We start from the raw sequence: 19221 nt of genomic DNA on the forward strand, positions 1-19221 counted from the left end.
AGTATGGAAGCAGGATGCTGTATACAGAGCGCGTTGCCACTAGGGAAAACACTTTACTGGAAGAAGGGAGAGTGGTAAGAGGTGGGGAGCGTGTGGGGGAGTCGAATAGAGATCATAAAAATATGAGAGTCTCCAGAGAGGGAGCAAGTATGTATGGGGGTCAAAGTAAGAGCTGCAATGGGAGAAAGTGAGGACAAGTGGAGAAAGATAACAATACAAGGACTCGTGAGAGCAAAGAACAAGGTGAGGAAACTACTGTAGACTTCAGACGACTACGCACTGAAAAGCTGAAAAGAAATAAATAAGAACAGAAAAAGAGAAACTAGTCAAATAGAGCAAAGTAAAAGAGAATGTAGGAAAGAAAGAAGCCCAAAAAATAGAGCACAGAAAAATGCACATTGTAGAGGAAAGGATCTAGATAAGGGAGTAGGCGAAGGAGATGGCACAAATAATAGAGAAGGTGATGGAGAGAGCCCTTATAAGAGAGAAGGTGATGGAGAGGTCCCTAATAAGAGAGAAGGTGATGGAGAGGGCTCTAATAAGAGAGAAGGTGATGGAGAGGGCTCTAATAAGAGAGAAGGTGATGGAGAGGGCTCTAATAAGAGAGAAGGTGATGGAGAGGTCCCTAATAAGAGAGAAGGTGATGGAGAGGTCCCTAATAAGAGAGAAGGTGATGGAGAGGTCCCTAATAAGAGAGAAGGTGATGGAGAGGTCCCTAATAAGAGAGAAGGTGATGGAGAGGTCCCAAATAAGAGAGAAGGTGATGGAGAGGTCCCTAATAAGAGAGAAGGTGATGGAGAGGTCCCTAATAAGAGAGAAGGTGATGGAGAGGGCTCTAATAAGAGAGAAGGTGATGGAGAGGGCTCTAATAAGAGAGAAGGTGATGGAGAGGTCCCTAATAAGAGAGAAGGTGATGGAGAGGTCCCTAATAAGAGAGAAGGTGATGGAGAGGTCCCTAATAAGAGAGAAGGTGATGGAGAGGGCTCTAATAAGAGAGAAGGTGATGGAGAGGGCTCTAATAAGAGAGAAGGTGATGGAGAGGTCCCTAATAAGAGAGAAGGTGATGGAGAGGTCCCTAATAAGAGAGAAGGTGATGGAGAGGGCTCTAATAAGAGAGAAGGTGATGGAGAGGTCCCTAATAAGAGAGAAGGTGATGGAGAGGGGTCTAATAAGAGAGAAGGTGATGGAGAGGTCCCTAATAAGAGAGATGGTGATGGAGAGGGCTCTAATAAGAGAGAAGGTGATGGAGAGGTCCCTAATAAGAGAGAAGGTGATGGAGAGGTCCCTAATAAGAGAGAAGGTGATGGAGAGGGGTCTAATAAGAGAGAAGGTGATGGAGAGGGGTCTAATAAGAGAGAAGGTGATGGAGAGGGCACAAATAAGAGAAGGTGATGGAGAGGTCCCTAATAAGACAGAAGGTGAAGGAGAGGGCTATAATAAGAGAGAAGGTGAAGGAGAGGGCTCTAATAAGAGAGATGGTGATGGAGAGGGCCCAAATAAGAGAGAAGGTGAAGGAGAGAGCTATAATAAGAGAGAAGGTGATGGAGAGGGCACAAATAAGAGAGAAGGTGAAAGAGAGGGCCCTAATAAGAGAGAAGGTGAAGGATAGGGCACAAATAAGAGAGAAGGTGAAAGAGAGGGCCCTAATAAGAGAGAAGGTGATGGAGAGGGCACAAATAAGAGAGAAGGTGAAGAAGAGGGCCCTAATAAGAGAGAAGGTGAAGGATAGGGCACAAATAAGAGAGAAGGTGAAAGAGAGGGCCCTAATAAGAGAGAAGGTGATGGAGAGGGCACAAATAAGAGAGAAGGTGAAAGAGAGGGCCCTAATAAGAGAGAATGTGAAGAACAGGGCCCTAATAAGAGAGAAGGTGAAGAAGAGGGCCCTAATAATAGAGAAGGTGATGAGAGGGCACAAATAAGAGAGAAGGTGATGGAGAGGGCAACAATAAGAGAGAAGGTGAAGGAGAGGGCTCTAATAAGAAAGATGGTGAAGGAGAGGGCACAAATAAGAGAAGGTGAAGGAGAGGGCTCTAATAAGACAGAAGGTGATGGAGAGGACTCTAATAAGAGAGAATGTGATGGAGAGGGCACAAATTAGAGAGAATGTAAAGGAGAGGGCACAAATAAGAGAGAAAGTGATGGAGAGGGGTCTAATAAGAGAGAAGGTGATGGAGAGGGCACAAATAAGAGAGAATGTGATGGAGAGGGCACAAATAAGAGAGAATGTAAATGAGAGGGCACAAATAAGTGAGAAGGTGATGGAGAGGGCTCTAATAAGAGAGAAGGTGATGGAGAGGGCTCTAATAAGAGAGAAGGTGATGGAGAGGGCTCTAATAAGAGAGAAGGTGGTGGAGAGGGCTATAATAAGAGAGAAGGTGGTGGAGAGGGCTCTAATAAGAGAGAAGGTGATGGAGAGGGCTATAATAAGAGAGAAGGTGGTGGAGAGGGCTATAATAAGAGAGAAGGTGGTGAAGAGGGCCCTAACAAGAGAGAAGGTGATGGAGAGGGCTCTAATAAGAGAGAAGGTGATGGAGAGGGCTCTAATAAGAGAGAAGGTGATGGAGAGGGCTCTAATAAGAGAGAAGGTGATGGAGAGGGCTCTAATAAGAGAGAAGGTGATGGAGAGGGCTCTAATAAGAGAGAAGGTGGTGGAGAGGGCTATAATAAGAGAGAAGGTGGTGGAGAGGGCCCTAACAAGAGAGAAGGTGAAGGAGAGGGCTATAATAAGAGAGAAGGTGAAGGAGAGGGCTCTAATAAGAGAGAAGGTGATGGAGAGGTCCCTAATAAGAGAGAAGGTGATGGAGAGGGCTCTAATAAGAGAGAAGGTGGTGGAGAGGGCCCTAACAAGAGAGAAGGTGAAGGAGAGGGCTATAATAAGAGAGAAGGTGAAGGAGAGGGCTCTAATAAGAGAGAAGGTGATGGAGAGGTCCCTAATAAAGAGAGAAGGTGATGGAGAGGGGTCTAATAAGAGAGAAGGTGAAGGAGAGGGCTCTAATAAGAGAGAAGGTGAAGGAGAGGGCTCTAATAAGAGAGAAGGTGAAGGAGAACAGAGGACGGCAAGATTGCGAAAACAGATAAGATGATAAGAGTGCGAATGATGAGAGAGTTTGAACGAAGAGTGAATGGCATAACCCAGAAAAGAGAGTGAATGGTGAATAGAGAGTAAAGATGAGAGTGAATGATGCAGAGAACTCAATAAGAGAGCAGAGGATAGCGTGAGCCCGGTAGGACAGCAGATAATGGACAATCACATAAAGGAGTCCCATCATGGCGGTCGAGCACCTCCAAACAGCTTTAATATCCCACAGTATTGTGGTCAGAACAGCATAATAAATTAAAGAACGTGTCCCTGCTGTAATACAGAAAAGGGCATGAAAGAGAACAAAGAAGAAACTGGAGCTAAAAACGACAGCACAGGCAGCAAGATGATCGACAGGTGGGGTAATGAGAAAAATATGACACAACAACCTCAGCATGAAAAGACATCACTTAACAAGAGAATGGGAAATAGAGAATACAGGAGGGGACAAATAAAATACACACAAAATGTATAAGAGACAAGAAAGCCGAAGAGTTTACAGGAAAGAGAGAGAAAGAGACAAGAGAATAAGGGATAATAAGGTATAAGGGAAACCAGACCTCGGCACCTTCACCTACACCAGTGTTTCCCAACCAGTGTGCCTCCAGCTGTTGCAAAACTACAATTCTCAGCATGCCCAGACAGCCAAAGGCTGTCCGGGCATGCTGGGAGTTGTAGTTTTGCAACAGCTCGAGGCACACTGGTTAGGAAACACTGGTCTACACAGAACATGGACATTTTTAATCAAACTTTGTTATTATTGCAAAAATACACTGACACATTGTGATCTGTAGCAGCTCTTCATCATGGCATTTAGATGTATATGTGCATATATATATATATATATATATATATATACACACACACACACACACATTCCCTCAATGTACAATGCCACCAACACACAATATTTTCAACATATAATACTACAGACAGTCCAGATCTATGAAACGTGTCAAAGGCTGGAAGACTCTCCTAGGACTGTATCCACCTTTTACAGCCCACCGAGCAACTTAAAGCTGAACTAATTTATGCAGGCTAAAGTCAGCAACCGCCGAGCCGAGAAGTTTGTGACGAATCAAAGTACTGTTACTTCAGTCATCTCTAGATCTGACCAATCAGAATGGGCATTCACTGGTAAAACACCTGTATTACTGAAGTGCATGCACTGACTCGTGTCTGGTAGCGCCCCCTACAGTACAGGGAGGTATTACATGTTCTGTACTCTTTACCTGTATTACTGAAGTGTATGCACTGACTGATGTCTGGTAGCGCCCTTTACAGTACAAGGAGGTACTACATGTTCTGTACTACTCTTTACCTGTATTACTGAAATGTATGCACTGATTGGTGTCTGGAAGCGCCCCCTACAGTACTGGCAGGTATTACATGTTCTGTACTCTTTACCTGTATTACTGAAGTGTATGCACTGACTGGTGTCTGGAAGCGCCCCCTACAGTACAGGGAGGTATTACATGTTCTGTACTCTTTACCTGTGACAGGGTTAGATGCTCCTTTGGACAGCAGGTGAGGGTGGCTCCATGTTACTTTTTTATTTTTATTTTTTAAACTATGTTTATTAAAGATTTTCATGTTTATAAGTGGCAAATAGATAATACAAAATGCACAATCAACAACAGGAACAGATAAAAGCGAGCAAACATCACTCACAAAAATAGCAATCGTTGTAGTACAGTTAAAAGAACATGAGACTGTCAAGCAAAAAGCATTTTAACAGAGCTCAATTGGAATAGTTGTCAAGATAATCAAGTAACCATAAAACAATCAAAACAGTATGTTAGAATGTAAAGGCACTAACAATATCAGGTAGAGGCTAGTAATCAGCACACTCGGAAGCGTCCGTCTCAGACGCCCAGCAAGAGTGGCATGAGCCAATCAGAACATGGGTCATTCTGACGTCACTCGAGTATGAAAGCCTACCGATCATTCACTCAAAAGGACTCACATGTATACAAGAGAAGAAAAAAAAAAAAGGGGAGAAGTGTAGAAGAGAGAAAGGGAGAGGAGACATGCAGTGAAAAGTAGGAGTAAAGTGCAGTAGATAGGTAAGGGGGGAGACAATATAAAGTGCAAAAACCCTTGGCAGAAGGTCAACCCTCTCAATGATTAGGAAGGCGTAGAGAGCCAAAGGTGTCATTAAGTGAGGCAAGAGAGTACCACTCCGTGTGTCTAAATGGTGCAACTATAGCTTAAATTTGGGACCTAGATAAGTGGGCAGTCATGAAGGTTTTCCATTTGGCAAAGAATTTCTTTGCATTGCGTTCACCATGTTACTTTTTTAGGACACTGTGTACTGTACAGGACCCTGAAGAAGCTCCTGTCCTCTACATAGACAGTGATTACAGATCCCAGCAGATCTTTATTACTTTTATATGTAAGGATTTGCTTTATGTATATTAGTTATCTACTTATTTTTTCAGAACCAATTACCAGATTTCCATAGAGTTATGGTCTCAACATACAATTTCTTCCAGGACAACCATTGTAACTAAAGCGATTACTGTATAGGTGTATGCTATGAATAAGAGTTTCTAACGCTTGAGGCGTGTTTGATCTGTTTGATCTATGGTTTTAAAATTATCAATAAAGTAGATTTTAATTTTGCATTAGGACCTAGGGAACAGCACTGTACTTATCTTATTACACCATCTTTGCCCTTGTGCTCTGCAAATTAATCTATTGGATATACTTACTGATACATGGCAGTGGAATGAACTTTGTTTCCCTTTAATGTTGTTATTGTAACAAAAGACCCGTTATAAACTTCCGTTAGAAAAGCCTTAAAAACGGATGTTAAACGGCTGTGACAAAATCCCTTTAAAGTCTATGGGATTTTTTGATTATCCATTATGACCCGTTATAGCCAGTCATGACTAATGGACGTTAATTGTGACGGAAGAAAAAACGGTACATGCACAAATTTTTCCTCCGTCACAAGAAATAGGTAAATTATCAGACGATATTTTTAAACACTGAAGTCTATGGCAAACAGATGAGCCTTTATGTCATCCGTTAGCACCTGGTTTATATTATTGGTTATTACTTCTGAGCATGCTCAGAAAAGGTGACATCAGCAGACTCCTGCAGTGCTGAAGGACTACTACTACTCCCATCATGGAACAGACTTGTTTCCATGATGGGAGAGTTAATTCCCCGACTGCAGGAGTCTGCTGGTGGCTGGAGAGGCTACAATAGTGTTTGGACTACAACCCCCATCATGGAACAGACTCCGTTCCATGATGGGGGTTGTAGTACAGGGGCTGAGAGATTGATCGCACCGGGTCTTATTAAAGAGGGGAGCGGGTGGCATGGTCTGCAACCCTGCGATGTACCATGTATTTACTTTCATTTTTTAATTCCTCACTGGGAGCCCTGAATGGCCGATACTGAAGAGTCATTAAGGGCTCCGAGCGGGGTTTTCAAATAGAAGCGCTGCGGTGGGGAATAATATATAGAATCACTGGGGGGAAGGGGTATATGTCTGGCCTCGAAGCGCTTCTGTATATCTTGCCCCCCGCAGCGCATTTATATAGGTATTGTCCCCAGCTGCGCATGTGTATATATATTTTCCACCAGCAGTGCTATCATAAGCCCCCGGCAGCGTTATGAATGAAAAGTATTCTATTATCAGCGCATCGGGCCGGTCTGATGCGCTGCTGAAAGAATACTTGTCTATCATAGCACTGCGGCGGCAAAGGAATAGAGAAGTGCTGTGGGGGCCAGACATATAGCGTTATTTAGCCCCCACAGTGCTTCTATGTACATATGCCGCCGCATCGCTATGAAAGACACAGTGACCCCACCAGCAAAATAGTGAGTGCAGCTCTGGCGTATCATACAGGATATAACTCAGGATCAGTACAGGATAAGTAATGTATGTATGTACACAGTGACCCCACCAGCAAAATAGTGAGTGCAGCTCTGGAGTATAATACAGGATATAACTCAGGATCAGTACAGGATAAGTAATGTATGTACACAGTGACCTCACCAGCAGAATAGTGAGTACAGCTCTGGAGTATAATACAGGATATAACTCAGGATCAGTACAGGATAAGTAATGTAATGTATGTACACAGTGACCTCACCAGCAGAATAGTGAGTACAGCTCTGGAGTATAATACAGGATATAACTCAGGATCAGTACAGGATAAGTAATATAATGTATATATACAGTGACCTCACCAGCAGAATAGTGAGTACAGCTCTGGAGTACAATACAGGATATAACTCAGGATCAGTACAGGATAAGTAATGTAATGTATGTACACAGTGACCTCACCAGCAGAATAGTGAGTACAGCTCTGGAGTATAATACAGGATATAACTCAGGATCAGTACAGGATAAATAATGTAATGTATGTACATACTGACTCCACTGGCAGAATAGTGAGTACAGCTCTGGAGTATAATACAGGATATAACTCAGGATCAGTACAGGATAAATAATGTAATGTATGTACACAGTGACCTCACCAGCAGAATAGTGAGTACAGCTCTGGAGTATAATACAGGATATAACTCAGGATCAGTACAGGATAAATAATGTAATGTATGTACATACTGACTCTACTGGCAGAATAGTGGACTGTGATTCAAGATGTACTGCAGTGCAAGTTACACTATTTATAAACTATAGTTAGAAATAAAATAAAAAGACAAAGTGAAGATAAAATAAAGTATAGTAAGAGTATACTGCAATACATGGGGGGAACAGGGAGCCCAAACATCAGGGGAAACAGAAAATGGCATACAGTGCTGAGAACAAAGTGGGGAGCTTATATGGTAAGGGAAAAAAGCTCATGAGGATGACTAAACAGGGACTAAAAGGGTCAAGAAAGAAATTTACTGCAACAAGAAGGGCCCCTGGAAGGACAGTACAGGGCGTGTGATTGTCTGTTCAGACTCTGAGATACACGGGTAGAACCAATACTAGTACAATATGAATGCCAAGTGTCACTGTACTACTATATGTAACCCGAGGAGAAGAGAAGCCTGGCTCCACACAGTGACAAAAACACATTACAAAAAGGTTAATTAAACAGACAGAAGAACATTACAAAGCAATTCCCCAGCCCTAGAAAAGAACGCCCCGCTCCATCCAATGGTACGCAGCTCAGTCGATTAAACAGTTAGTGGCGGTGGCCATGGAGGGAGTGTTCATTGCACATTACCTGGTTCAGTAGCTGCTGATTCCTCCCCCGGGTGGGCTTCGGAGTTGTTGTTTTCGATGCTTAGTAAATTATCCCCCTGTAAGTCACTTTGTGGAGCGGGGGGCGACTCCTGCAGGGCGCAGTCGACAAGCTCATTATCCCCATCACTCTGACTTTGATTTTCTTTCTCCTCTTGAATGCAGGATACACTCGCAGCCTGGGCCGGCTTCTCAGAACCTGCTCTCCAAAAAAGAGTGAGAAAAATAATCTGTCAGCCTCATGTGTGGAAAGAAAGACAGAAAAAGAAGTGAGATCTTCTTAGAATGGATAATGTTTCTAAAAATCACTAATACTGAGTGCAGCAAGCAGTAGAATAGGTGCAATTATGGGGCAAAGAGCAGCATTATAGTAATTATAGTAGTTATATTCTTGTATATAGGAGCAGTATTATAGTAGTTATATTCTTGTATATAGGATACAGTATTATAGTAGTTATATTCTTGTATATAAGAGCAGTATTATAGTAGTAACATTCTTGTATATAGGAGCAGTATTATATTAGTTATATTCTTGTACATAGGAGCAGTATTATAGTAGTTATATTCTTGTATATAGGAGGCAGTGTTATAGTAGTTATATTCTTGTATATAGGAGCAGTATTATAGTAGTTATATTCTTGTATATAGGAGCAGTATTATAGTAGTTATATTCTTGTATATAGGAGCAGTATTATAGTAGCTATATTCTTGTATATAGGAGCAGTATTATAGTAGTTATATTCTTGTATATAAGAGCAGTATTATAGTAGTTATATTCTTTTATATAGGAGGCAGTATTATAGTAGTTATATTCTTGTATATAGGAGCAGTATTATAGTATTATATTCTTGTATATAGGAGGCAGTATTATAGTAGTTATATTCTTGTATATAGGAGCAGTATTATAGTAGTTATATTCTTGTATATAGGAGGCAGTATTATAGTAGCTATATTCTTGTATATAGGAGGTAGTATTATAGTAGTAACATTCTTGTATATAGGAGCAGTATTATAGTAGTTATATTCTTGTACATAGGAGCAGTATTATAGTAGTTATATTCTTGTATATAGGAGGCAGTATTATAGTAGTTATATTCTTGTATATAGGAGCAGTATTATAGTAGTTATATTCTTGTATATAGGAGCAGTATTATAGTAGTTATATTCTTGTATATAGGAGCAGTATTATAGTAGTTATATTCTTGTATATAGGAGGCAGTATTATAGTAGCTATATTCTTGTATATAGGAGGTAGTATTATAGTAGTTATATTCTTGTATATAGGAGCAGTATTATAGTAGTTATATTCTTATATATAGGAGCAGTATTATAGTAGTTATATTCTTGTATATAGGAGCAGTATTATAGTAGTTATATTCTTGTATATAGGAGGCAGTATTATAGTAGTTATATTCTTGTATATAGGAGGCAGTATTATAGTAGTTATATTCTTGTATATAGGAGCAGTATTATAGTAGTTATATTCTTGTATATAGGAGCAGTATTATAGTAGTTATATTCTTACATATAGGAGCAGTATTATAGTAGTTATATTCTTGTATATAGGAGGCAGTATTATAGTAGTTATATTCTTGTATATAGGAGCAGTATTATAGTAGTTATATTCTTGTATATAGGGGCAGTATTATAGTAGTTATATTCTAGTATATAGGGGTAGTATTATAGTAGTTATATTCTTGTATATAGGAACAGTATTATAGTAGATATATTCTTGTACATAGGAGCAGTATTATAGTAGATATATTCTTGTACATAGGAGCAGTATTATAGTAGATATATTCTTGTACATAGGAGCAGTATTATAGTAGTTATATTCTTGTATATAGGAGCAGTATTATAGTAGTTATATTCTTGTATATAGGAGGCAGTATTATAATAGTTATATTTTTGTATATAGGAGGCAGTATTATAGTAGTTATATTCTTGTATATAGGAGCAGTATTATAGTAGTTATATTCTTGTATATAGGGGCAGTATTATAGTAGTTATATTCTAGTATATAGGGGCAGTATTATAGTAGTTATATTCTTGTATTTAGGAACAGTATTATAGTAGATATATTCTTGTACATAGGAGCAGTATTATAGTAGATATATTCTTGTACATCGGAGCAGTATTATAGTAGTTATATTCTTGTATATAGGAGCAGTTTTATAGTAGTTATATTCTTGTATATAGGAGGCAGTATTATAATAGTTATATTATTGTATATAGGAGCAGTATTATAGTAGTTATATTCTTGTATATAGGAGCAGTATTATAATAGTTATATTCTTGTATATAGGAGCAGTATTATAGTAGTTATATTCTTGTATATTGGAGCAGCATTATAGTAGTTATATTCTTGTATATAGTAGCAGTATTATAGTAGTTATATTCTTGTATATAGGAGCAGTATTATAGTAGTTATATTCTTGTATATAGGAGCAGTATTATAGTAGTTATATTCTTGTATATAGGGGCAGTATTATAGTGTTATATTCTTGTATATAGGGGCAGTATTATAGTAGTTATATTCTTGTATATAGGAGGCAGTATGATAGTAGTTATATTCCTGTACATAGGAGGCAGTATTATGGTAGCTATATTCTTGTATATAGGAGCAGTATTATAGTAGTTATATTCTTGTATATACGAGCAGTATTATAGTAGTTATATTGTACATAGGAGGCAGCATTATGGTAGTTATATTCTTGTATATAGGAGCAGTATTATAGTAGTTATATTCTTGTATACAGGAGGCAGTATTATAGTAGTTATATTCTTTTAGTTTTTACACTGCAACTCGGTGAGTGACGGCCCTAATTTCTACTTTACCGTATATTATAGTAGTTATATTCTTGTACATAGGTGGCAGTATTATAGTAGTTATTATTCTTGTTAGAGATGAGCGAATTTACAGTAAATTCGATTCGTCACGAACTTCTCGGCTTGGCAGCTGATGGCTTTTCCTGCATAAATGAGTTCAGCTTTCAGGTGCTCCCGTGGGCTGGAAAAGGTGGATACAGTCCTAGGAAAGAGTCTCCTAGGACTGTATCCACCTTTTCCAGCCCACCGGAGCACCTGAAGGCTGAACTAATTTACGCAGGATAAGTCATCAACTGCCGAGCCGAGAAGTTCGTGACTAATCAAATTTACTGTAAATTCGCTCGTCTCTAATTCTTGTACATAGGTGGCAGTATTATAGTAGTTATTTTCTTGTACATAGGTGGCAGTATTATAGTAGCTATATAACTGTACATAGGGGATGTTTTTGATAGTTACAGAACTGTGCAAGAGTTATAGCCAGGTTGGGTAACTATAGTAATTAAGCATTAAAAAATTTCTTATCCATAGGTAACTGCGGTCACATGGCAGCAGATAATATACTTTTTGGCCTGTGCAAGGCAACCAAAAACTTAACAGTGCAGAAACTACGCCAAAATTAAGAGGTACATTAGAACTACACTGCGTAAAGAGATTGTGCACCATAAAGTATCTTATCCCCTATTCAGCTAGCATAGAGGATAAGTGTCAGATTGTGTGGGGGGTCCGACCGCTGGGATCCCTCGCCATCTCATGCAGGGCCTGAGTACAGCATTTGAGTGTTTCCGGCGCTCCCATAGAGAATGAATTGAGAGCGTGCCCTCCCCAGCAGATGCTCCTCTCAGAAAGCCGGGGCCTGTACATGAGACTGCGGAGGATCCCAGCACTTGGACCTCTGCGATCTGACACTTATCCCCTATCCTGTGTAAAGGAGATAAGTTACTTTTCGCTGCATTACCCCTTTAACATTTGCAACAACTTAGAAGTATATTCAGTTGGACCAGCCTTAAAAATATTTAGATTAGGTTTTTAGTTTTTTTTTTTACTAGAAAGCTGAATGGTTTTTAAAGATACTCTGAGCAGTGTTTAAATCCCTTACCCACTCCTTATGGCAGTGGTTACCAAAAAGGGTGCCTCCAGCTGTTGCAAATCTACAAAGTCCGTGCATGCTGGGAGTTGTAGTTTTGCAACAGCTGGAGGCACCCTGGTTCGGAAACACTGCCTTATGGTATCTCTAGGTACAAAACTCAGCAGGGGGCGTTGCTGAGCACAGGAGCATACTGTGAGAAACACACATATGCTTTCTAATTTACTTTTGGTTCCTGCGGATTTCGGTTAGGTTTCTCACATAAATTTTCCACTATCTGTCCTCAGCCACCAATGTATCAATCTTCCAAATACCAGCTTGTCGGCACTAAATGTAAAGCACCACACGGGGAGCAATGCTTCAAAGCTCACGTGAATGGTACCACTTGTAGCTATTAGCATTCAGTATTGGAGCTTTATATGAGTCTACAGCTGAAATGATAAAACTCTGTTCTCATAGTGATGTGAATACACTAATTTAGACAGACTGCAGGAACATTGATATTATTGTGACTATTGCGCTCCAGTAGACCAGAATGATAGAATTTTGTACAATTTTCTGTCTCCATTATTACAGACTAATCCTTTTAGTCTGATCCTGCATTCAGGTGTCATTCCATTCCCTCTGGCCCCTCTACTACTGGCTTTAGGTTACAAACAGTTTCAATTAACTAATTTGCAGTCTGTGAGTGCAGGGGCCTGCAGTGATACCCTGACCTTGGTGTGCAGGTTGTAGTGATACCCTGACCTTGGTGCAGAGGCTGCAGTGATACCCTGACCTTGGTGCAGAGGCTGCAGTGATGACCTGACCTTTGTGCAGAGACTGAAGTGTTACCCTGACATCGGAGCCGAGGCTGCAGTGATACCCTGACCTTGGGGCAGGGACTGCAGTGGTACCCTGACCTTGGTGCAGAGGCTGCAGTGATATCCTGTCCCTGGTTCCTGATGGAGAGAGAGGGGAAAGAGAGAATATGCAGACCTAGGTGTTCCTAAAAATTATTAACTACAAACAAATATTTTTTGTAGTCTGATTCTGCAGTCATTACCTCTGGCCCATCTTCTACTGTTTGAAGGTTATCAAGAGGAAATGACGACAGTTCCAATTAGCTAATCTCCAGTCTTTTAGTGCAGAGGTTGCAGTGATACCCTGACAGAGGTTGCAGTGATACCCTGATACTGGCGAGAGCCTGCAGTTATACTCTAACTCTAACGCAAAGGCACGGTGACCCTGGTGCAGAGGCTGCAGTAATTCAGTGACCATGGTACCTAATGGAGTACAAATATAAAGACTACAAAAAAATCCTTTACATATTCTTATCTTGAAGTCACATATCAGACCATTCCCTCTGGCATCTCTTCTACTGTTTGTACATGATATCAACAAGGAAGGGACAACTGTTTCAATTAATTAACCTCCTATATGTTACTGCAGAGGCTGTAGTGATACCCTACTGCTAGTGCAGAGGCTGCAGAGATACTCTGACCCAGGTGTAAAGGCTTAAGTAATTCAGCGACCATGGTACCTGATGGAGCATAAATTCTGTCACATAAGAGGACAGTAGTGCTTTAAGCATTTTATATCTTTAGTACTAAATCCCGATTAGATTTCAGCAGAACATTGAAGGTTCTAACAGCGAGACACTCTCATGGTAGGATCATTTTCCAAATCATCAAACCAGTTAAAAGAGTTCTCTGGGACTTGTATATTGAAGGCCTATGCTTATCAATATCAGACTGCAATGTGGGAACGAGGTTGAACGTCATAGCATGTTCCTTCATACATAAGATCTGCAGACTTAGGGCTTGTTCACATGGGCGTCTGTCCCCGTTAATTCATGCCCGTTCTGCAATCCGTTTGATACTTTTGCAAACGGGTTGCAAACGGCTGTAAATGGATTCTATTGCTGTCAATAGGATTTTTTTTTTTACAGTCCTTTGTCACCCGTTTGCACCCATTTGCTTTCTATTCAGTTTTTTTTTTGCCGGAGAAAAGACGGCGCATGCAGTAATTCAAACGCTGACTCCGGTTGTCTCATTTTTCCCCGAATACAGTTTTCTGACCGGACCTAGAACCATGGTATACCACGATTTTAGGTCCGGTGAGAAAACTGTATACGGGGCAAAAATGAGACAACCGGAGTCAGCGTTTGACTTCGGTCGGCTCATTGAAATGAATGGGGTTCAGGCTGGATCCGGCTGGGATACGGGAGAGGCCGGTTTTCGCCCCTCCCAACCGGATCCAGCAACCGTACACTACAATCGTAGTGTGAAAGCACCCTAAGGCTGGGTTCACACCACGTTTTTGCAATACAGTTCTCGTATACGTTTTCAATATGAAAACCTTATGCCAAAAGATGCATCAGGTTGTGTCCGTTTTGCATCTTGTACGGTTTTGTCAGTTTTTTTTCCAGAAACCCAAACCCATAGTCTACCATAGTTTTTGGTCCGGGTGAAAAAACGTATTGAAACGTATACTTATTTATTATTTATAATGGAATGAAAAGTTAAAAGGGGTTATCCACCATAAGGTGATTTTAGTACATACCTGGCAGACAGTAATGGACATGCTTAGAAAGGATCTGTGCTTGTCTTGGAGCTAAATGGCTATGCTGTGAGATTACCATAACACTGTGGCTATGCTTTTTGTGAACTGGTATTTCCTGTTTAGTTTTCTTCTTTTGCCTACAAATCCCAGAATTCTATTTTCCTCCCTCCCACACATTAGCCACCCCACCCATTAAAAAATAAATGAGCTGCATCCATTCAAAAGACCTGTGGTTTCCAATCAGGGTGCCTACAGCTGTTGCATTAGTTGCAGATTGATCTCTCCCCCACCAAGCGATCGCTCCACCCACTGAAGCAGACAGGCTCCCTGTCATTAGCTGACTAGTGAGTCAGGTCTCGGCCGCACTGCAACCTGGGAAAAATCTGAGACAACGGTCATTTTGTATGCTGGTAAAAGAAATATTGGGGGTGAAAATCACAGAAGAATTGTGAGAAAACCGTCACACACAGGTACAGACACTATATTATGAACTACACTAACTGTACAGCCCCTGTAGCATAGTCAAATAAAAAAAAATCCTGGTATACCCCTTTAAAAACGTATACTTTTTTCTTAAAAAACGGATGCAACCGGACATCATTTTTCAAACCGTATACGGATTAAACTTTGTACACACGTTTTGATACAGCTTAGTCGGTTTTTGAGTAAACTGTTGATCAAATATCTGATACGGGAACTGTATTGCAAAAACGTGATGTGAAGCCAGCCTAACATCCGTTTACTTCAGTTTGTCTGTCTGTCAAAAGAAAGGTCAGTAAACTGCAATAACGGGAGAAAAGCGGGACGGAAGACAACGGCCGTGTGAACATAGCCTTAGCCAAACATTTCTGCAGTTTCTTATGGGATTAGAAGGGTTCATCTGGTTGCAGGTAAAATACTATGATTGGAATGGATAGATTTTATAATATAATATACAGGAGATTATCATAGGATTATCCTCTATCCTGCATTACCTCCCTAATACGTGCAGTGTGATCCATTGTAATGTACAGGCTGGGAGATGTGTAACTAATCCTGGAGCGAAAATGTGATGTCTGATCAGGATTTCAGTCTAATGAGGTGACATCATAGGGGTAGTAAATCGGGTAATAGATTAGGGGGTAATACATTTATTATTATAAACTTTTAATATAGCGCCCCCTGCTGCAGGTACAGTTATAGCTTAGTTATCACTTTTATAGTGTTTGATAGCAGGATACTTGTAATGTGGATGCAAAACACAAAGAACAAATACTTGGTCTTAGAAAAATAATTGGGGCCAAAAGACTTCTTATAGAAATTATTCTTTGTTTTTTTTCACCAAAATATACAGAATAGGGGATAAATATATATTTGGGAGGGGTGGAGTGGGGTGACTGTTCTGACTCCCTACAATCTCGATGACAGGGGTCTTAGAGTCTCCCATTGGTACAGAATGTTGGTAATGTGCACATACTACAGTTTCATTCACTGTCTATGACAGTATTTCCTAACCAGGGTGCCTCCAGCTGTTGCAAAACTACAACTCCCAGCATGCCTGGACAGCCAAAGGGAAGTGTTTCCTAACCAGGGTGCCTACAGCTGTTGCCAAACTACAACCTCCAGCATGCCCGGACAGCCAAAGGGAAGTGTTTCCTAACCAGGGTGCCTACAGCTGTTGCAAAACTACAACCTCCAGCATGCCTGGACAGCCAAAGGGAAGTATTTCCTAACCAGGGTGCCTCCAGCTGTTGCAAAACTAAAATTCCCAGCATGCCTGGACAGCCACAGGGTAGTGTTTCCTAACCAGGGTGCCTCCAGCTGTTGCAAAACTACAACTCCCAGCATGCCCGGACAGACAAAGGGTAGTGTTTCCTAACCAGGGTGCCTCCAGCTGTTGCAAAACTGCAACTCCCAGCATACCCGGACAGCCAAAGGGAAGTGTTTCCTAACCAGGGTGCCTCCAGCTGTTGCAAAACTACAACTCCCAGCATACCTGGACAGCCAATGGGAAGTATTTCCTAACCAGGGTGCCTCCAGCTGTTGCAAAACTACAACTCCCAGCATGCCCGGACAGCCAAAGGGTAGTGTTTCCTAACCATGGTGCCTCCAGCTGTTGCAAAACTACAACTCCCAGCATACCCAGACAGCCAAAGGGAAGTGTTTCCTTATCAGGGTGCCTCCAGCTGTTGCAAAACTACAACTCCCAGCATGTCCGGACAGCCCTCGGCTGTCTGGATATGCTGGGAGTTGTAGTTTTGCAACAGCTGGAGACACCCTGGTTGGGAAGCAGTGATCTATGGGATCACCAGAGACAGTAAAGTACAAAGCTTGGCTATCTTCAGCAGTCTCGGACAGTGAATGGATCGGCATGCACATGTGACCAAAGGGAAGCCCATGACCCCCGTTATAAAGATTGCAGGATTGTTTTGGGTCAGTTCCAAGGCTGGTTGCAGCTAAGGCCCCTTTCACACTACAGGTATCATCCTGCATTTTTAACTGCCGTTATTTTACAATAACGGATGAAAAAAAAAACGGATGCAGTAACTGGTAATAACGAATGATAACTGATGACCATCATCCGTTATTTTTAATGGGTTTTTTCTTACAAAAAAATGATGTTGTTCATCCGTTATTACCAGTTACATCCGGTTTTTTTTTTATCATGTTTTCAACCCTTTTTTTTGTAAAAAAAAAAACGGATGTTAAAACACCTGACAATAACTGATAACAGATTTATTGAAATTTTTTTTTTTTTACATCCGGTTCCTAGTGTTGCTCGCGAATATTCGCAATGCAAATTTTATTCGCGAATATTCGAGAATATAGCACTATATTTTCGTAATTACGAATATTGTAATTTTTTTTTTTTTCACAGTACACATCACAGTGATCATCCCTCTCTGCTTCCAGCTTGTGTGGTGTAAAGAAGACTCTAATACTACTGTGCGAATTTTCGCATATGCGAAAATTTGCATATGCGCATTTTCGCATATACGAATTTTCGCTTATGCTAATTTTGTATATGCTAATTTTCGCATATGTTAATTTTCGCGTTCGCAAATTTTCGCTTATGCGAAAATAAAACGCGAATATTACGAATATGCGAATATTCGCCCATATATTCGCGAATTCGAATATGGCCTATGCCACTCAACACTACCGGTTCCCATAGACTTTTTAACGTCCGGTTTTTCACAATTTTTTTTTTTTTTTTGTCGACCCAAAAATTAGTTCATGTACAGTCTTTTGTGCCGGCAAAAATAAGGTTTTTTACAAGATGATACCTGTAGTGTGAAAGGGGCCTAACAAATGCTAAACTATTCCATGTGAAAAAAGCAGGGCTGTGGAGTCGGTAGATAAATGTTCCAACTCTGACTCCGCAGTTTTTTGTACTTCTGACTCCTCTGTATTAATATGCGAATGTATTTTATACATTCCTTGAAGGAAAGAAAGGCAACATACATGTCATTACCACAGGACTACTGGCTGGGAAGCCAACAGTCTACTGTATTGAACAGTTTGTGTGCTGATCTGCTGCTGAAGATAGGGCAGTGGGAGGATCCAGGAAGGGGCATTTATTATAAAACATGATTTCCCTAGTAGAATCCCATAGTCATGTTTAACGTTTAAGCTAACAATCGAGTTTATACATTTTTATAGCCTTAGCTGAATGACAGCAGTTTTTCCAATGGTTTACAGCTTCAGTCTTGAACTATTGACCCTCCTTTCCCTTCACTTATATAAGTGTCTCTAGTCCTGCAAAAAACATTATCAGTGAGAGGCTAGGTTGCCCATGGGTTCCCTGTAACAGCAGAACACAACACTATGGAAAGTATAAGTATTGCTGCTCCTAATTGTGCGTTGCGTGCCATATAGTGATGCACATGAAAAGCATGCTTCTTCACGGTCACTAATGTATTCATTAGACAGAAGTCATTAATAATAACTTTTTGTGAATTGGGACATTTAAACTTGCTTTTTTAAAATTCCAATCTAAATTTAGTAGGAGTCGGTACATTGTTTGCCGACTCCAGGTACCCAAAATTTCATCCAACTCAGACTCCACAGCACTGGAAAAAAGCGTTCGGGTGTGTTTCCATTTTAAGTTTGTTTTATGCAGTTTTTAAAGCCAAAACCAGGAATGGATAATTACTGGAAAACTTGTATAAACGAAAGATTGAGACATCTCGTCTATTTAAGTCAACGGTGGTGTAAATTCAGCTTCAACCTGTTCAGGGTCCTTTCGGTGCAAAAAAACAAAACAACAACTAAAAATAAAAAGAGTCGAACGGACCTTAAATATGTCGAAAACAGTATTGTGAACATAGTCTTAAAAGGTGGCAGATTTATCATAGTAGCAGTCTGATAAATTTGCCCCAGAATTTAGCGTTTTAGGTTTTTATAGCATTTTAAGTTCAAAACTCTTTGCTATATGAAAAGCGAAAAATGTCTGCAACACAATACATGTGGTGCGTGGTATTTGCACCACTT

General features: G+C 40.5%; 1 protein-coding gene across 6 annotated transcripts in view; it reads right to left on the bottom strand.

Annotated features, from left to right (window-relative positions):
• Window positions 1–19221, bottom strand: part of ZRANB3 (zinc finger RANBP2-type containing 3) — a 282012-nt gene that overhangs the window by 51480 nt on the left and 211311 nt on the right. For all 6 annotated transcript variants that reach the window (XM_056533788.1, XM_056533787.1, XM_056533786.1 and 3 more), the window contains one exon: window positions 8275–8490. In XM_056533788.1, the coding sequence (XP_056389763.1) occupies window positions 8275–8490 (216 nt within the window). The remainder of the gene's footprint in view (window positions 1–8274; window positions 8491–19221) is intronic.

This window comes from Hyla sarda, chromosome 8, assembly GCF_029499605.1.
Source record: "Hyla sarda isolate aHylSar1 chromosome 8, aHylSar1.hap1, whole genome shotgun sequence".
NCBI classification, from domain to species: Eukaryota; Metazoa; Chordata; class Amphibia; order Anura; family Hylidae; genus Hyla; species Hyla sarda.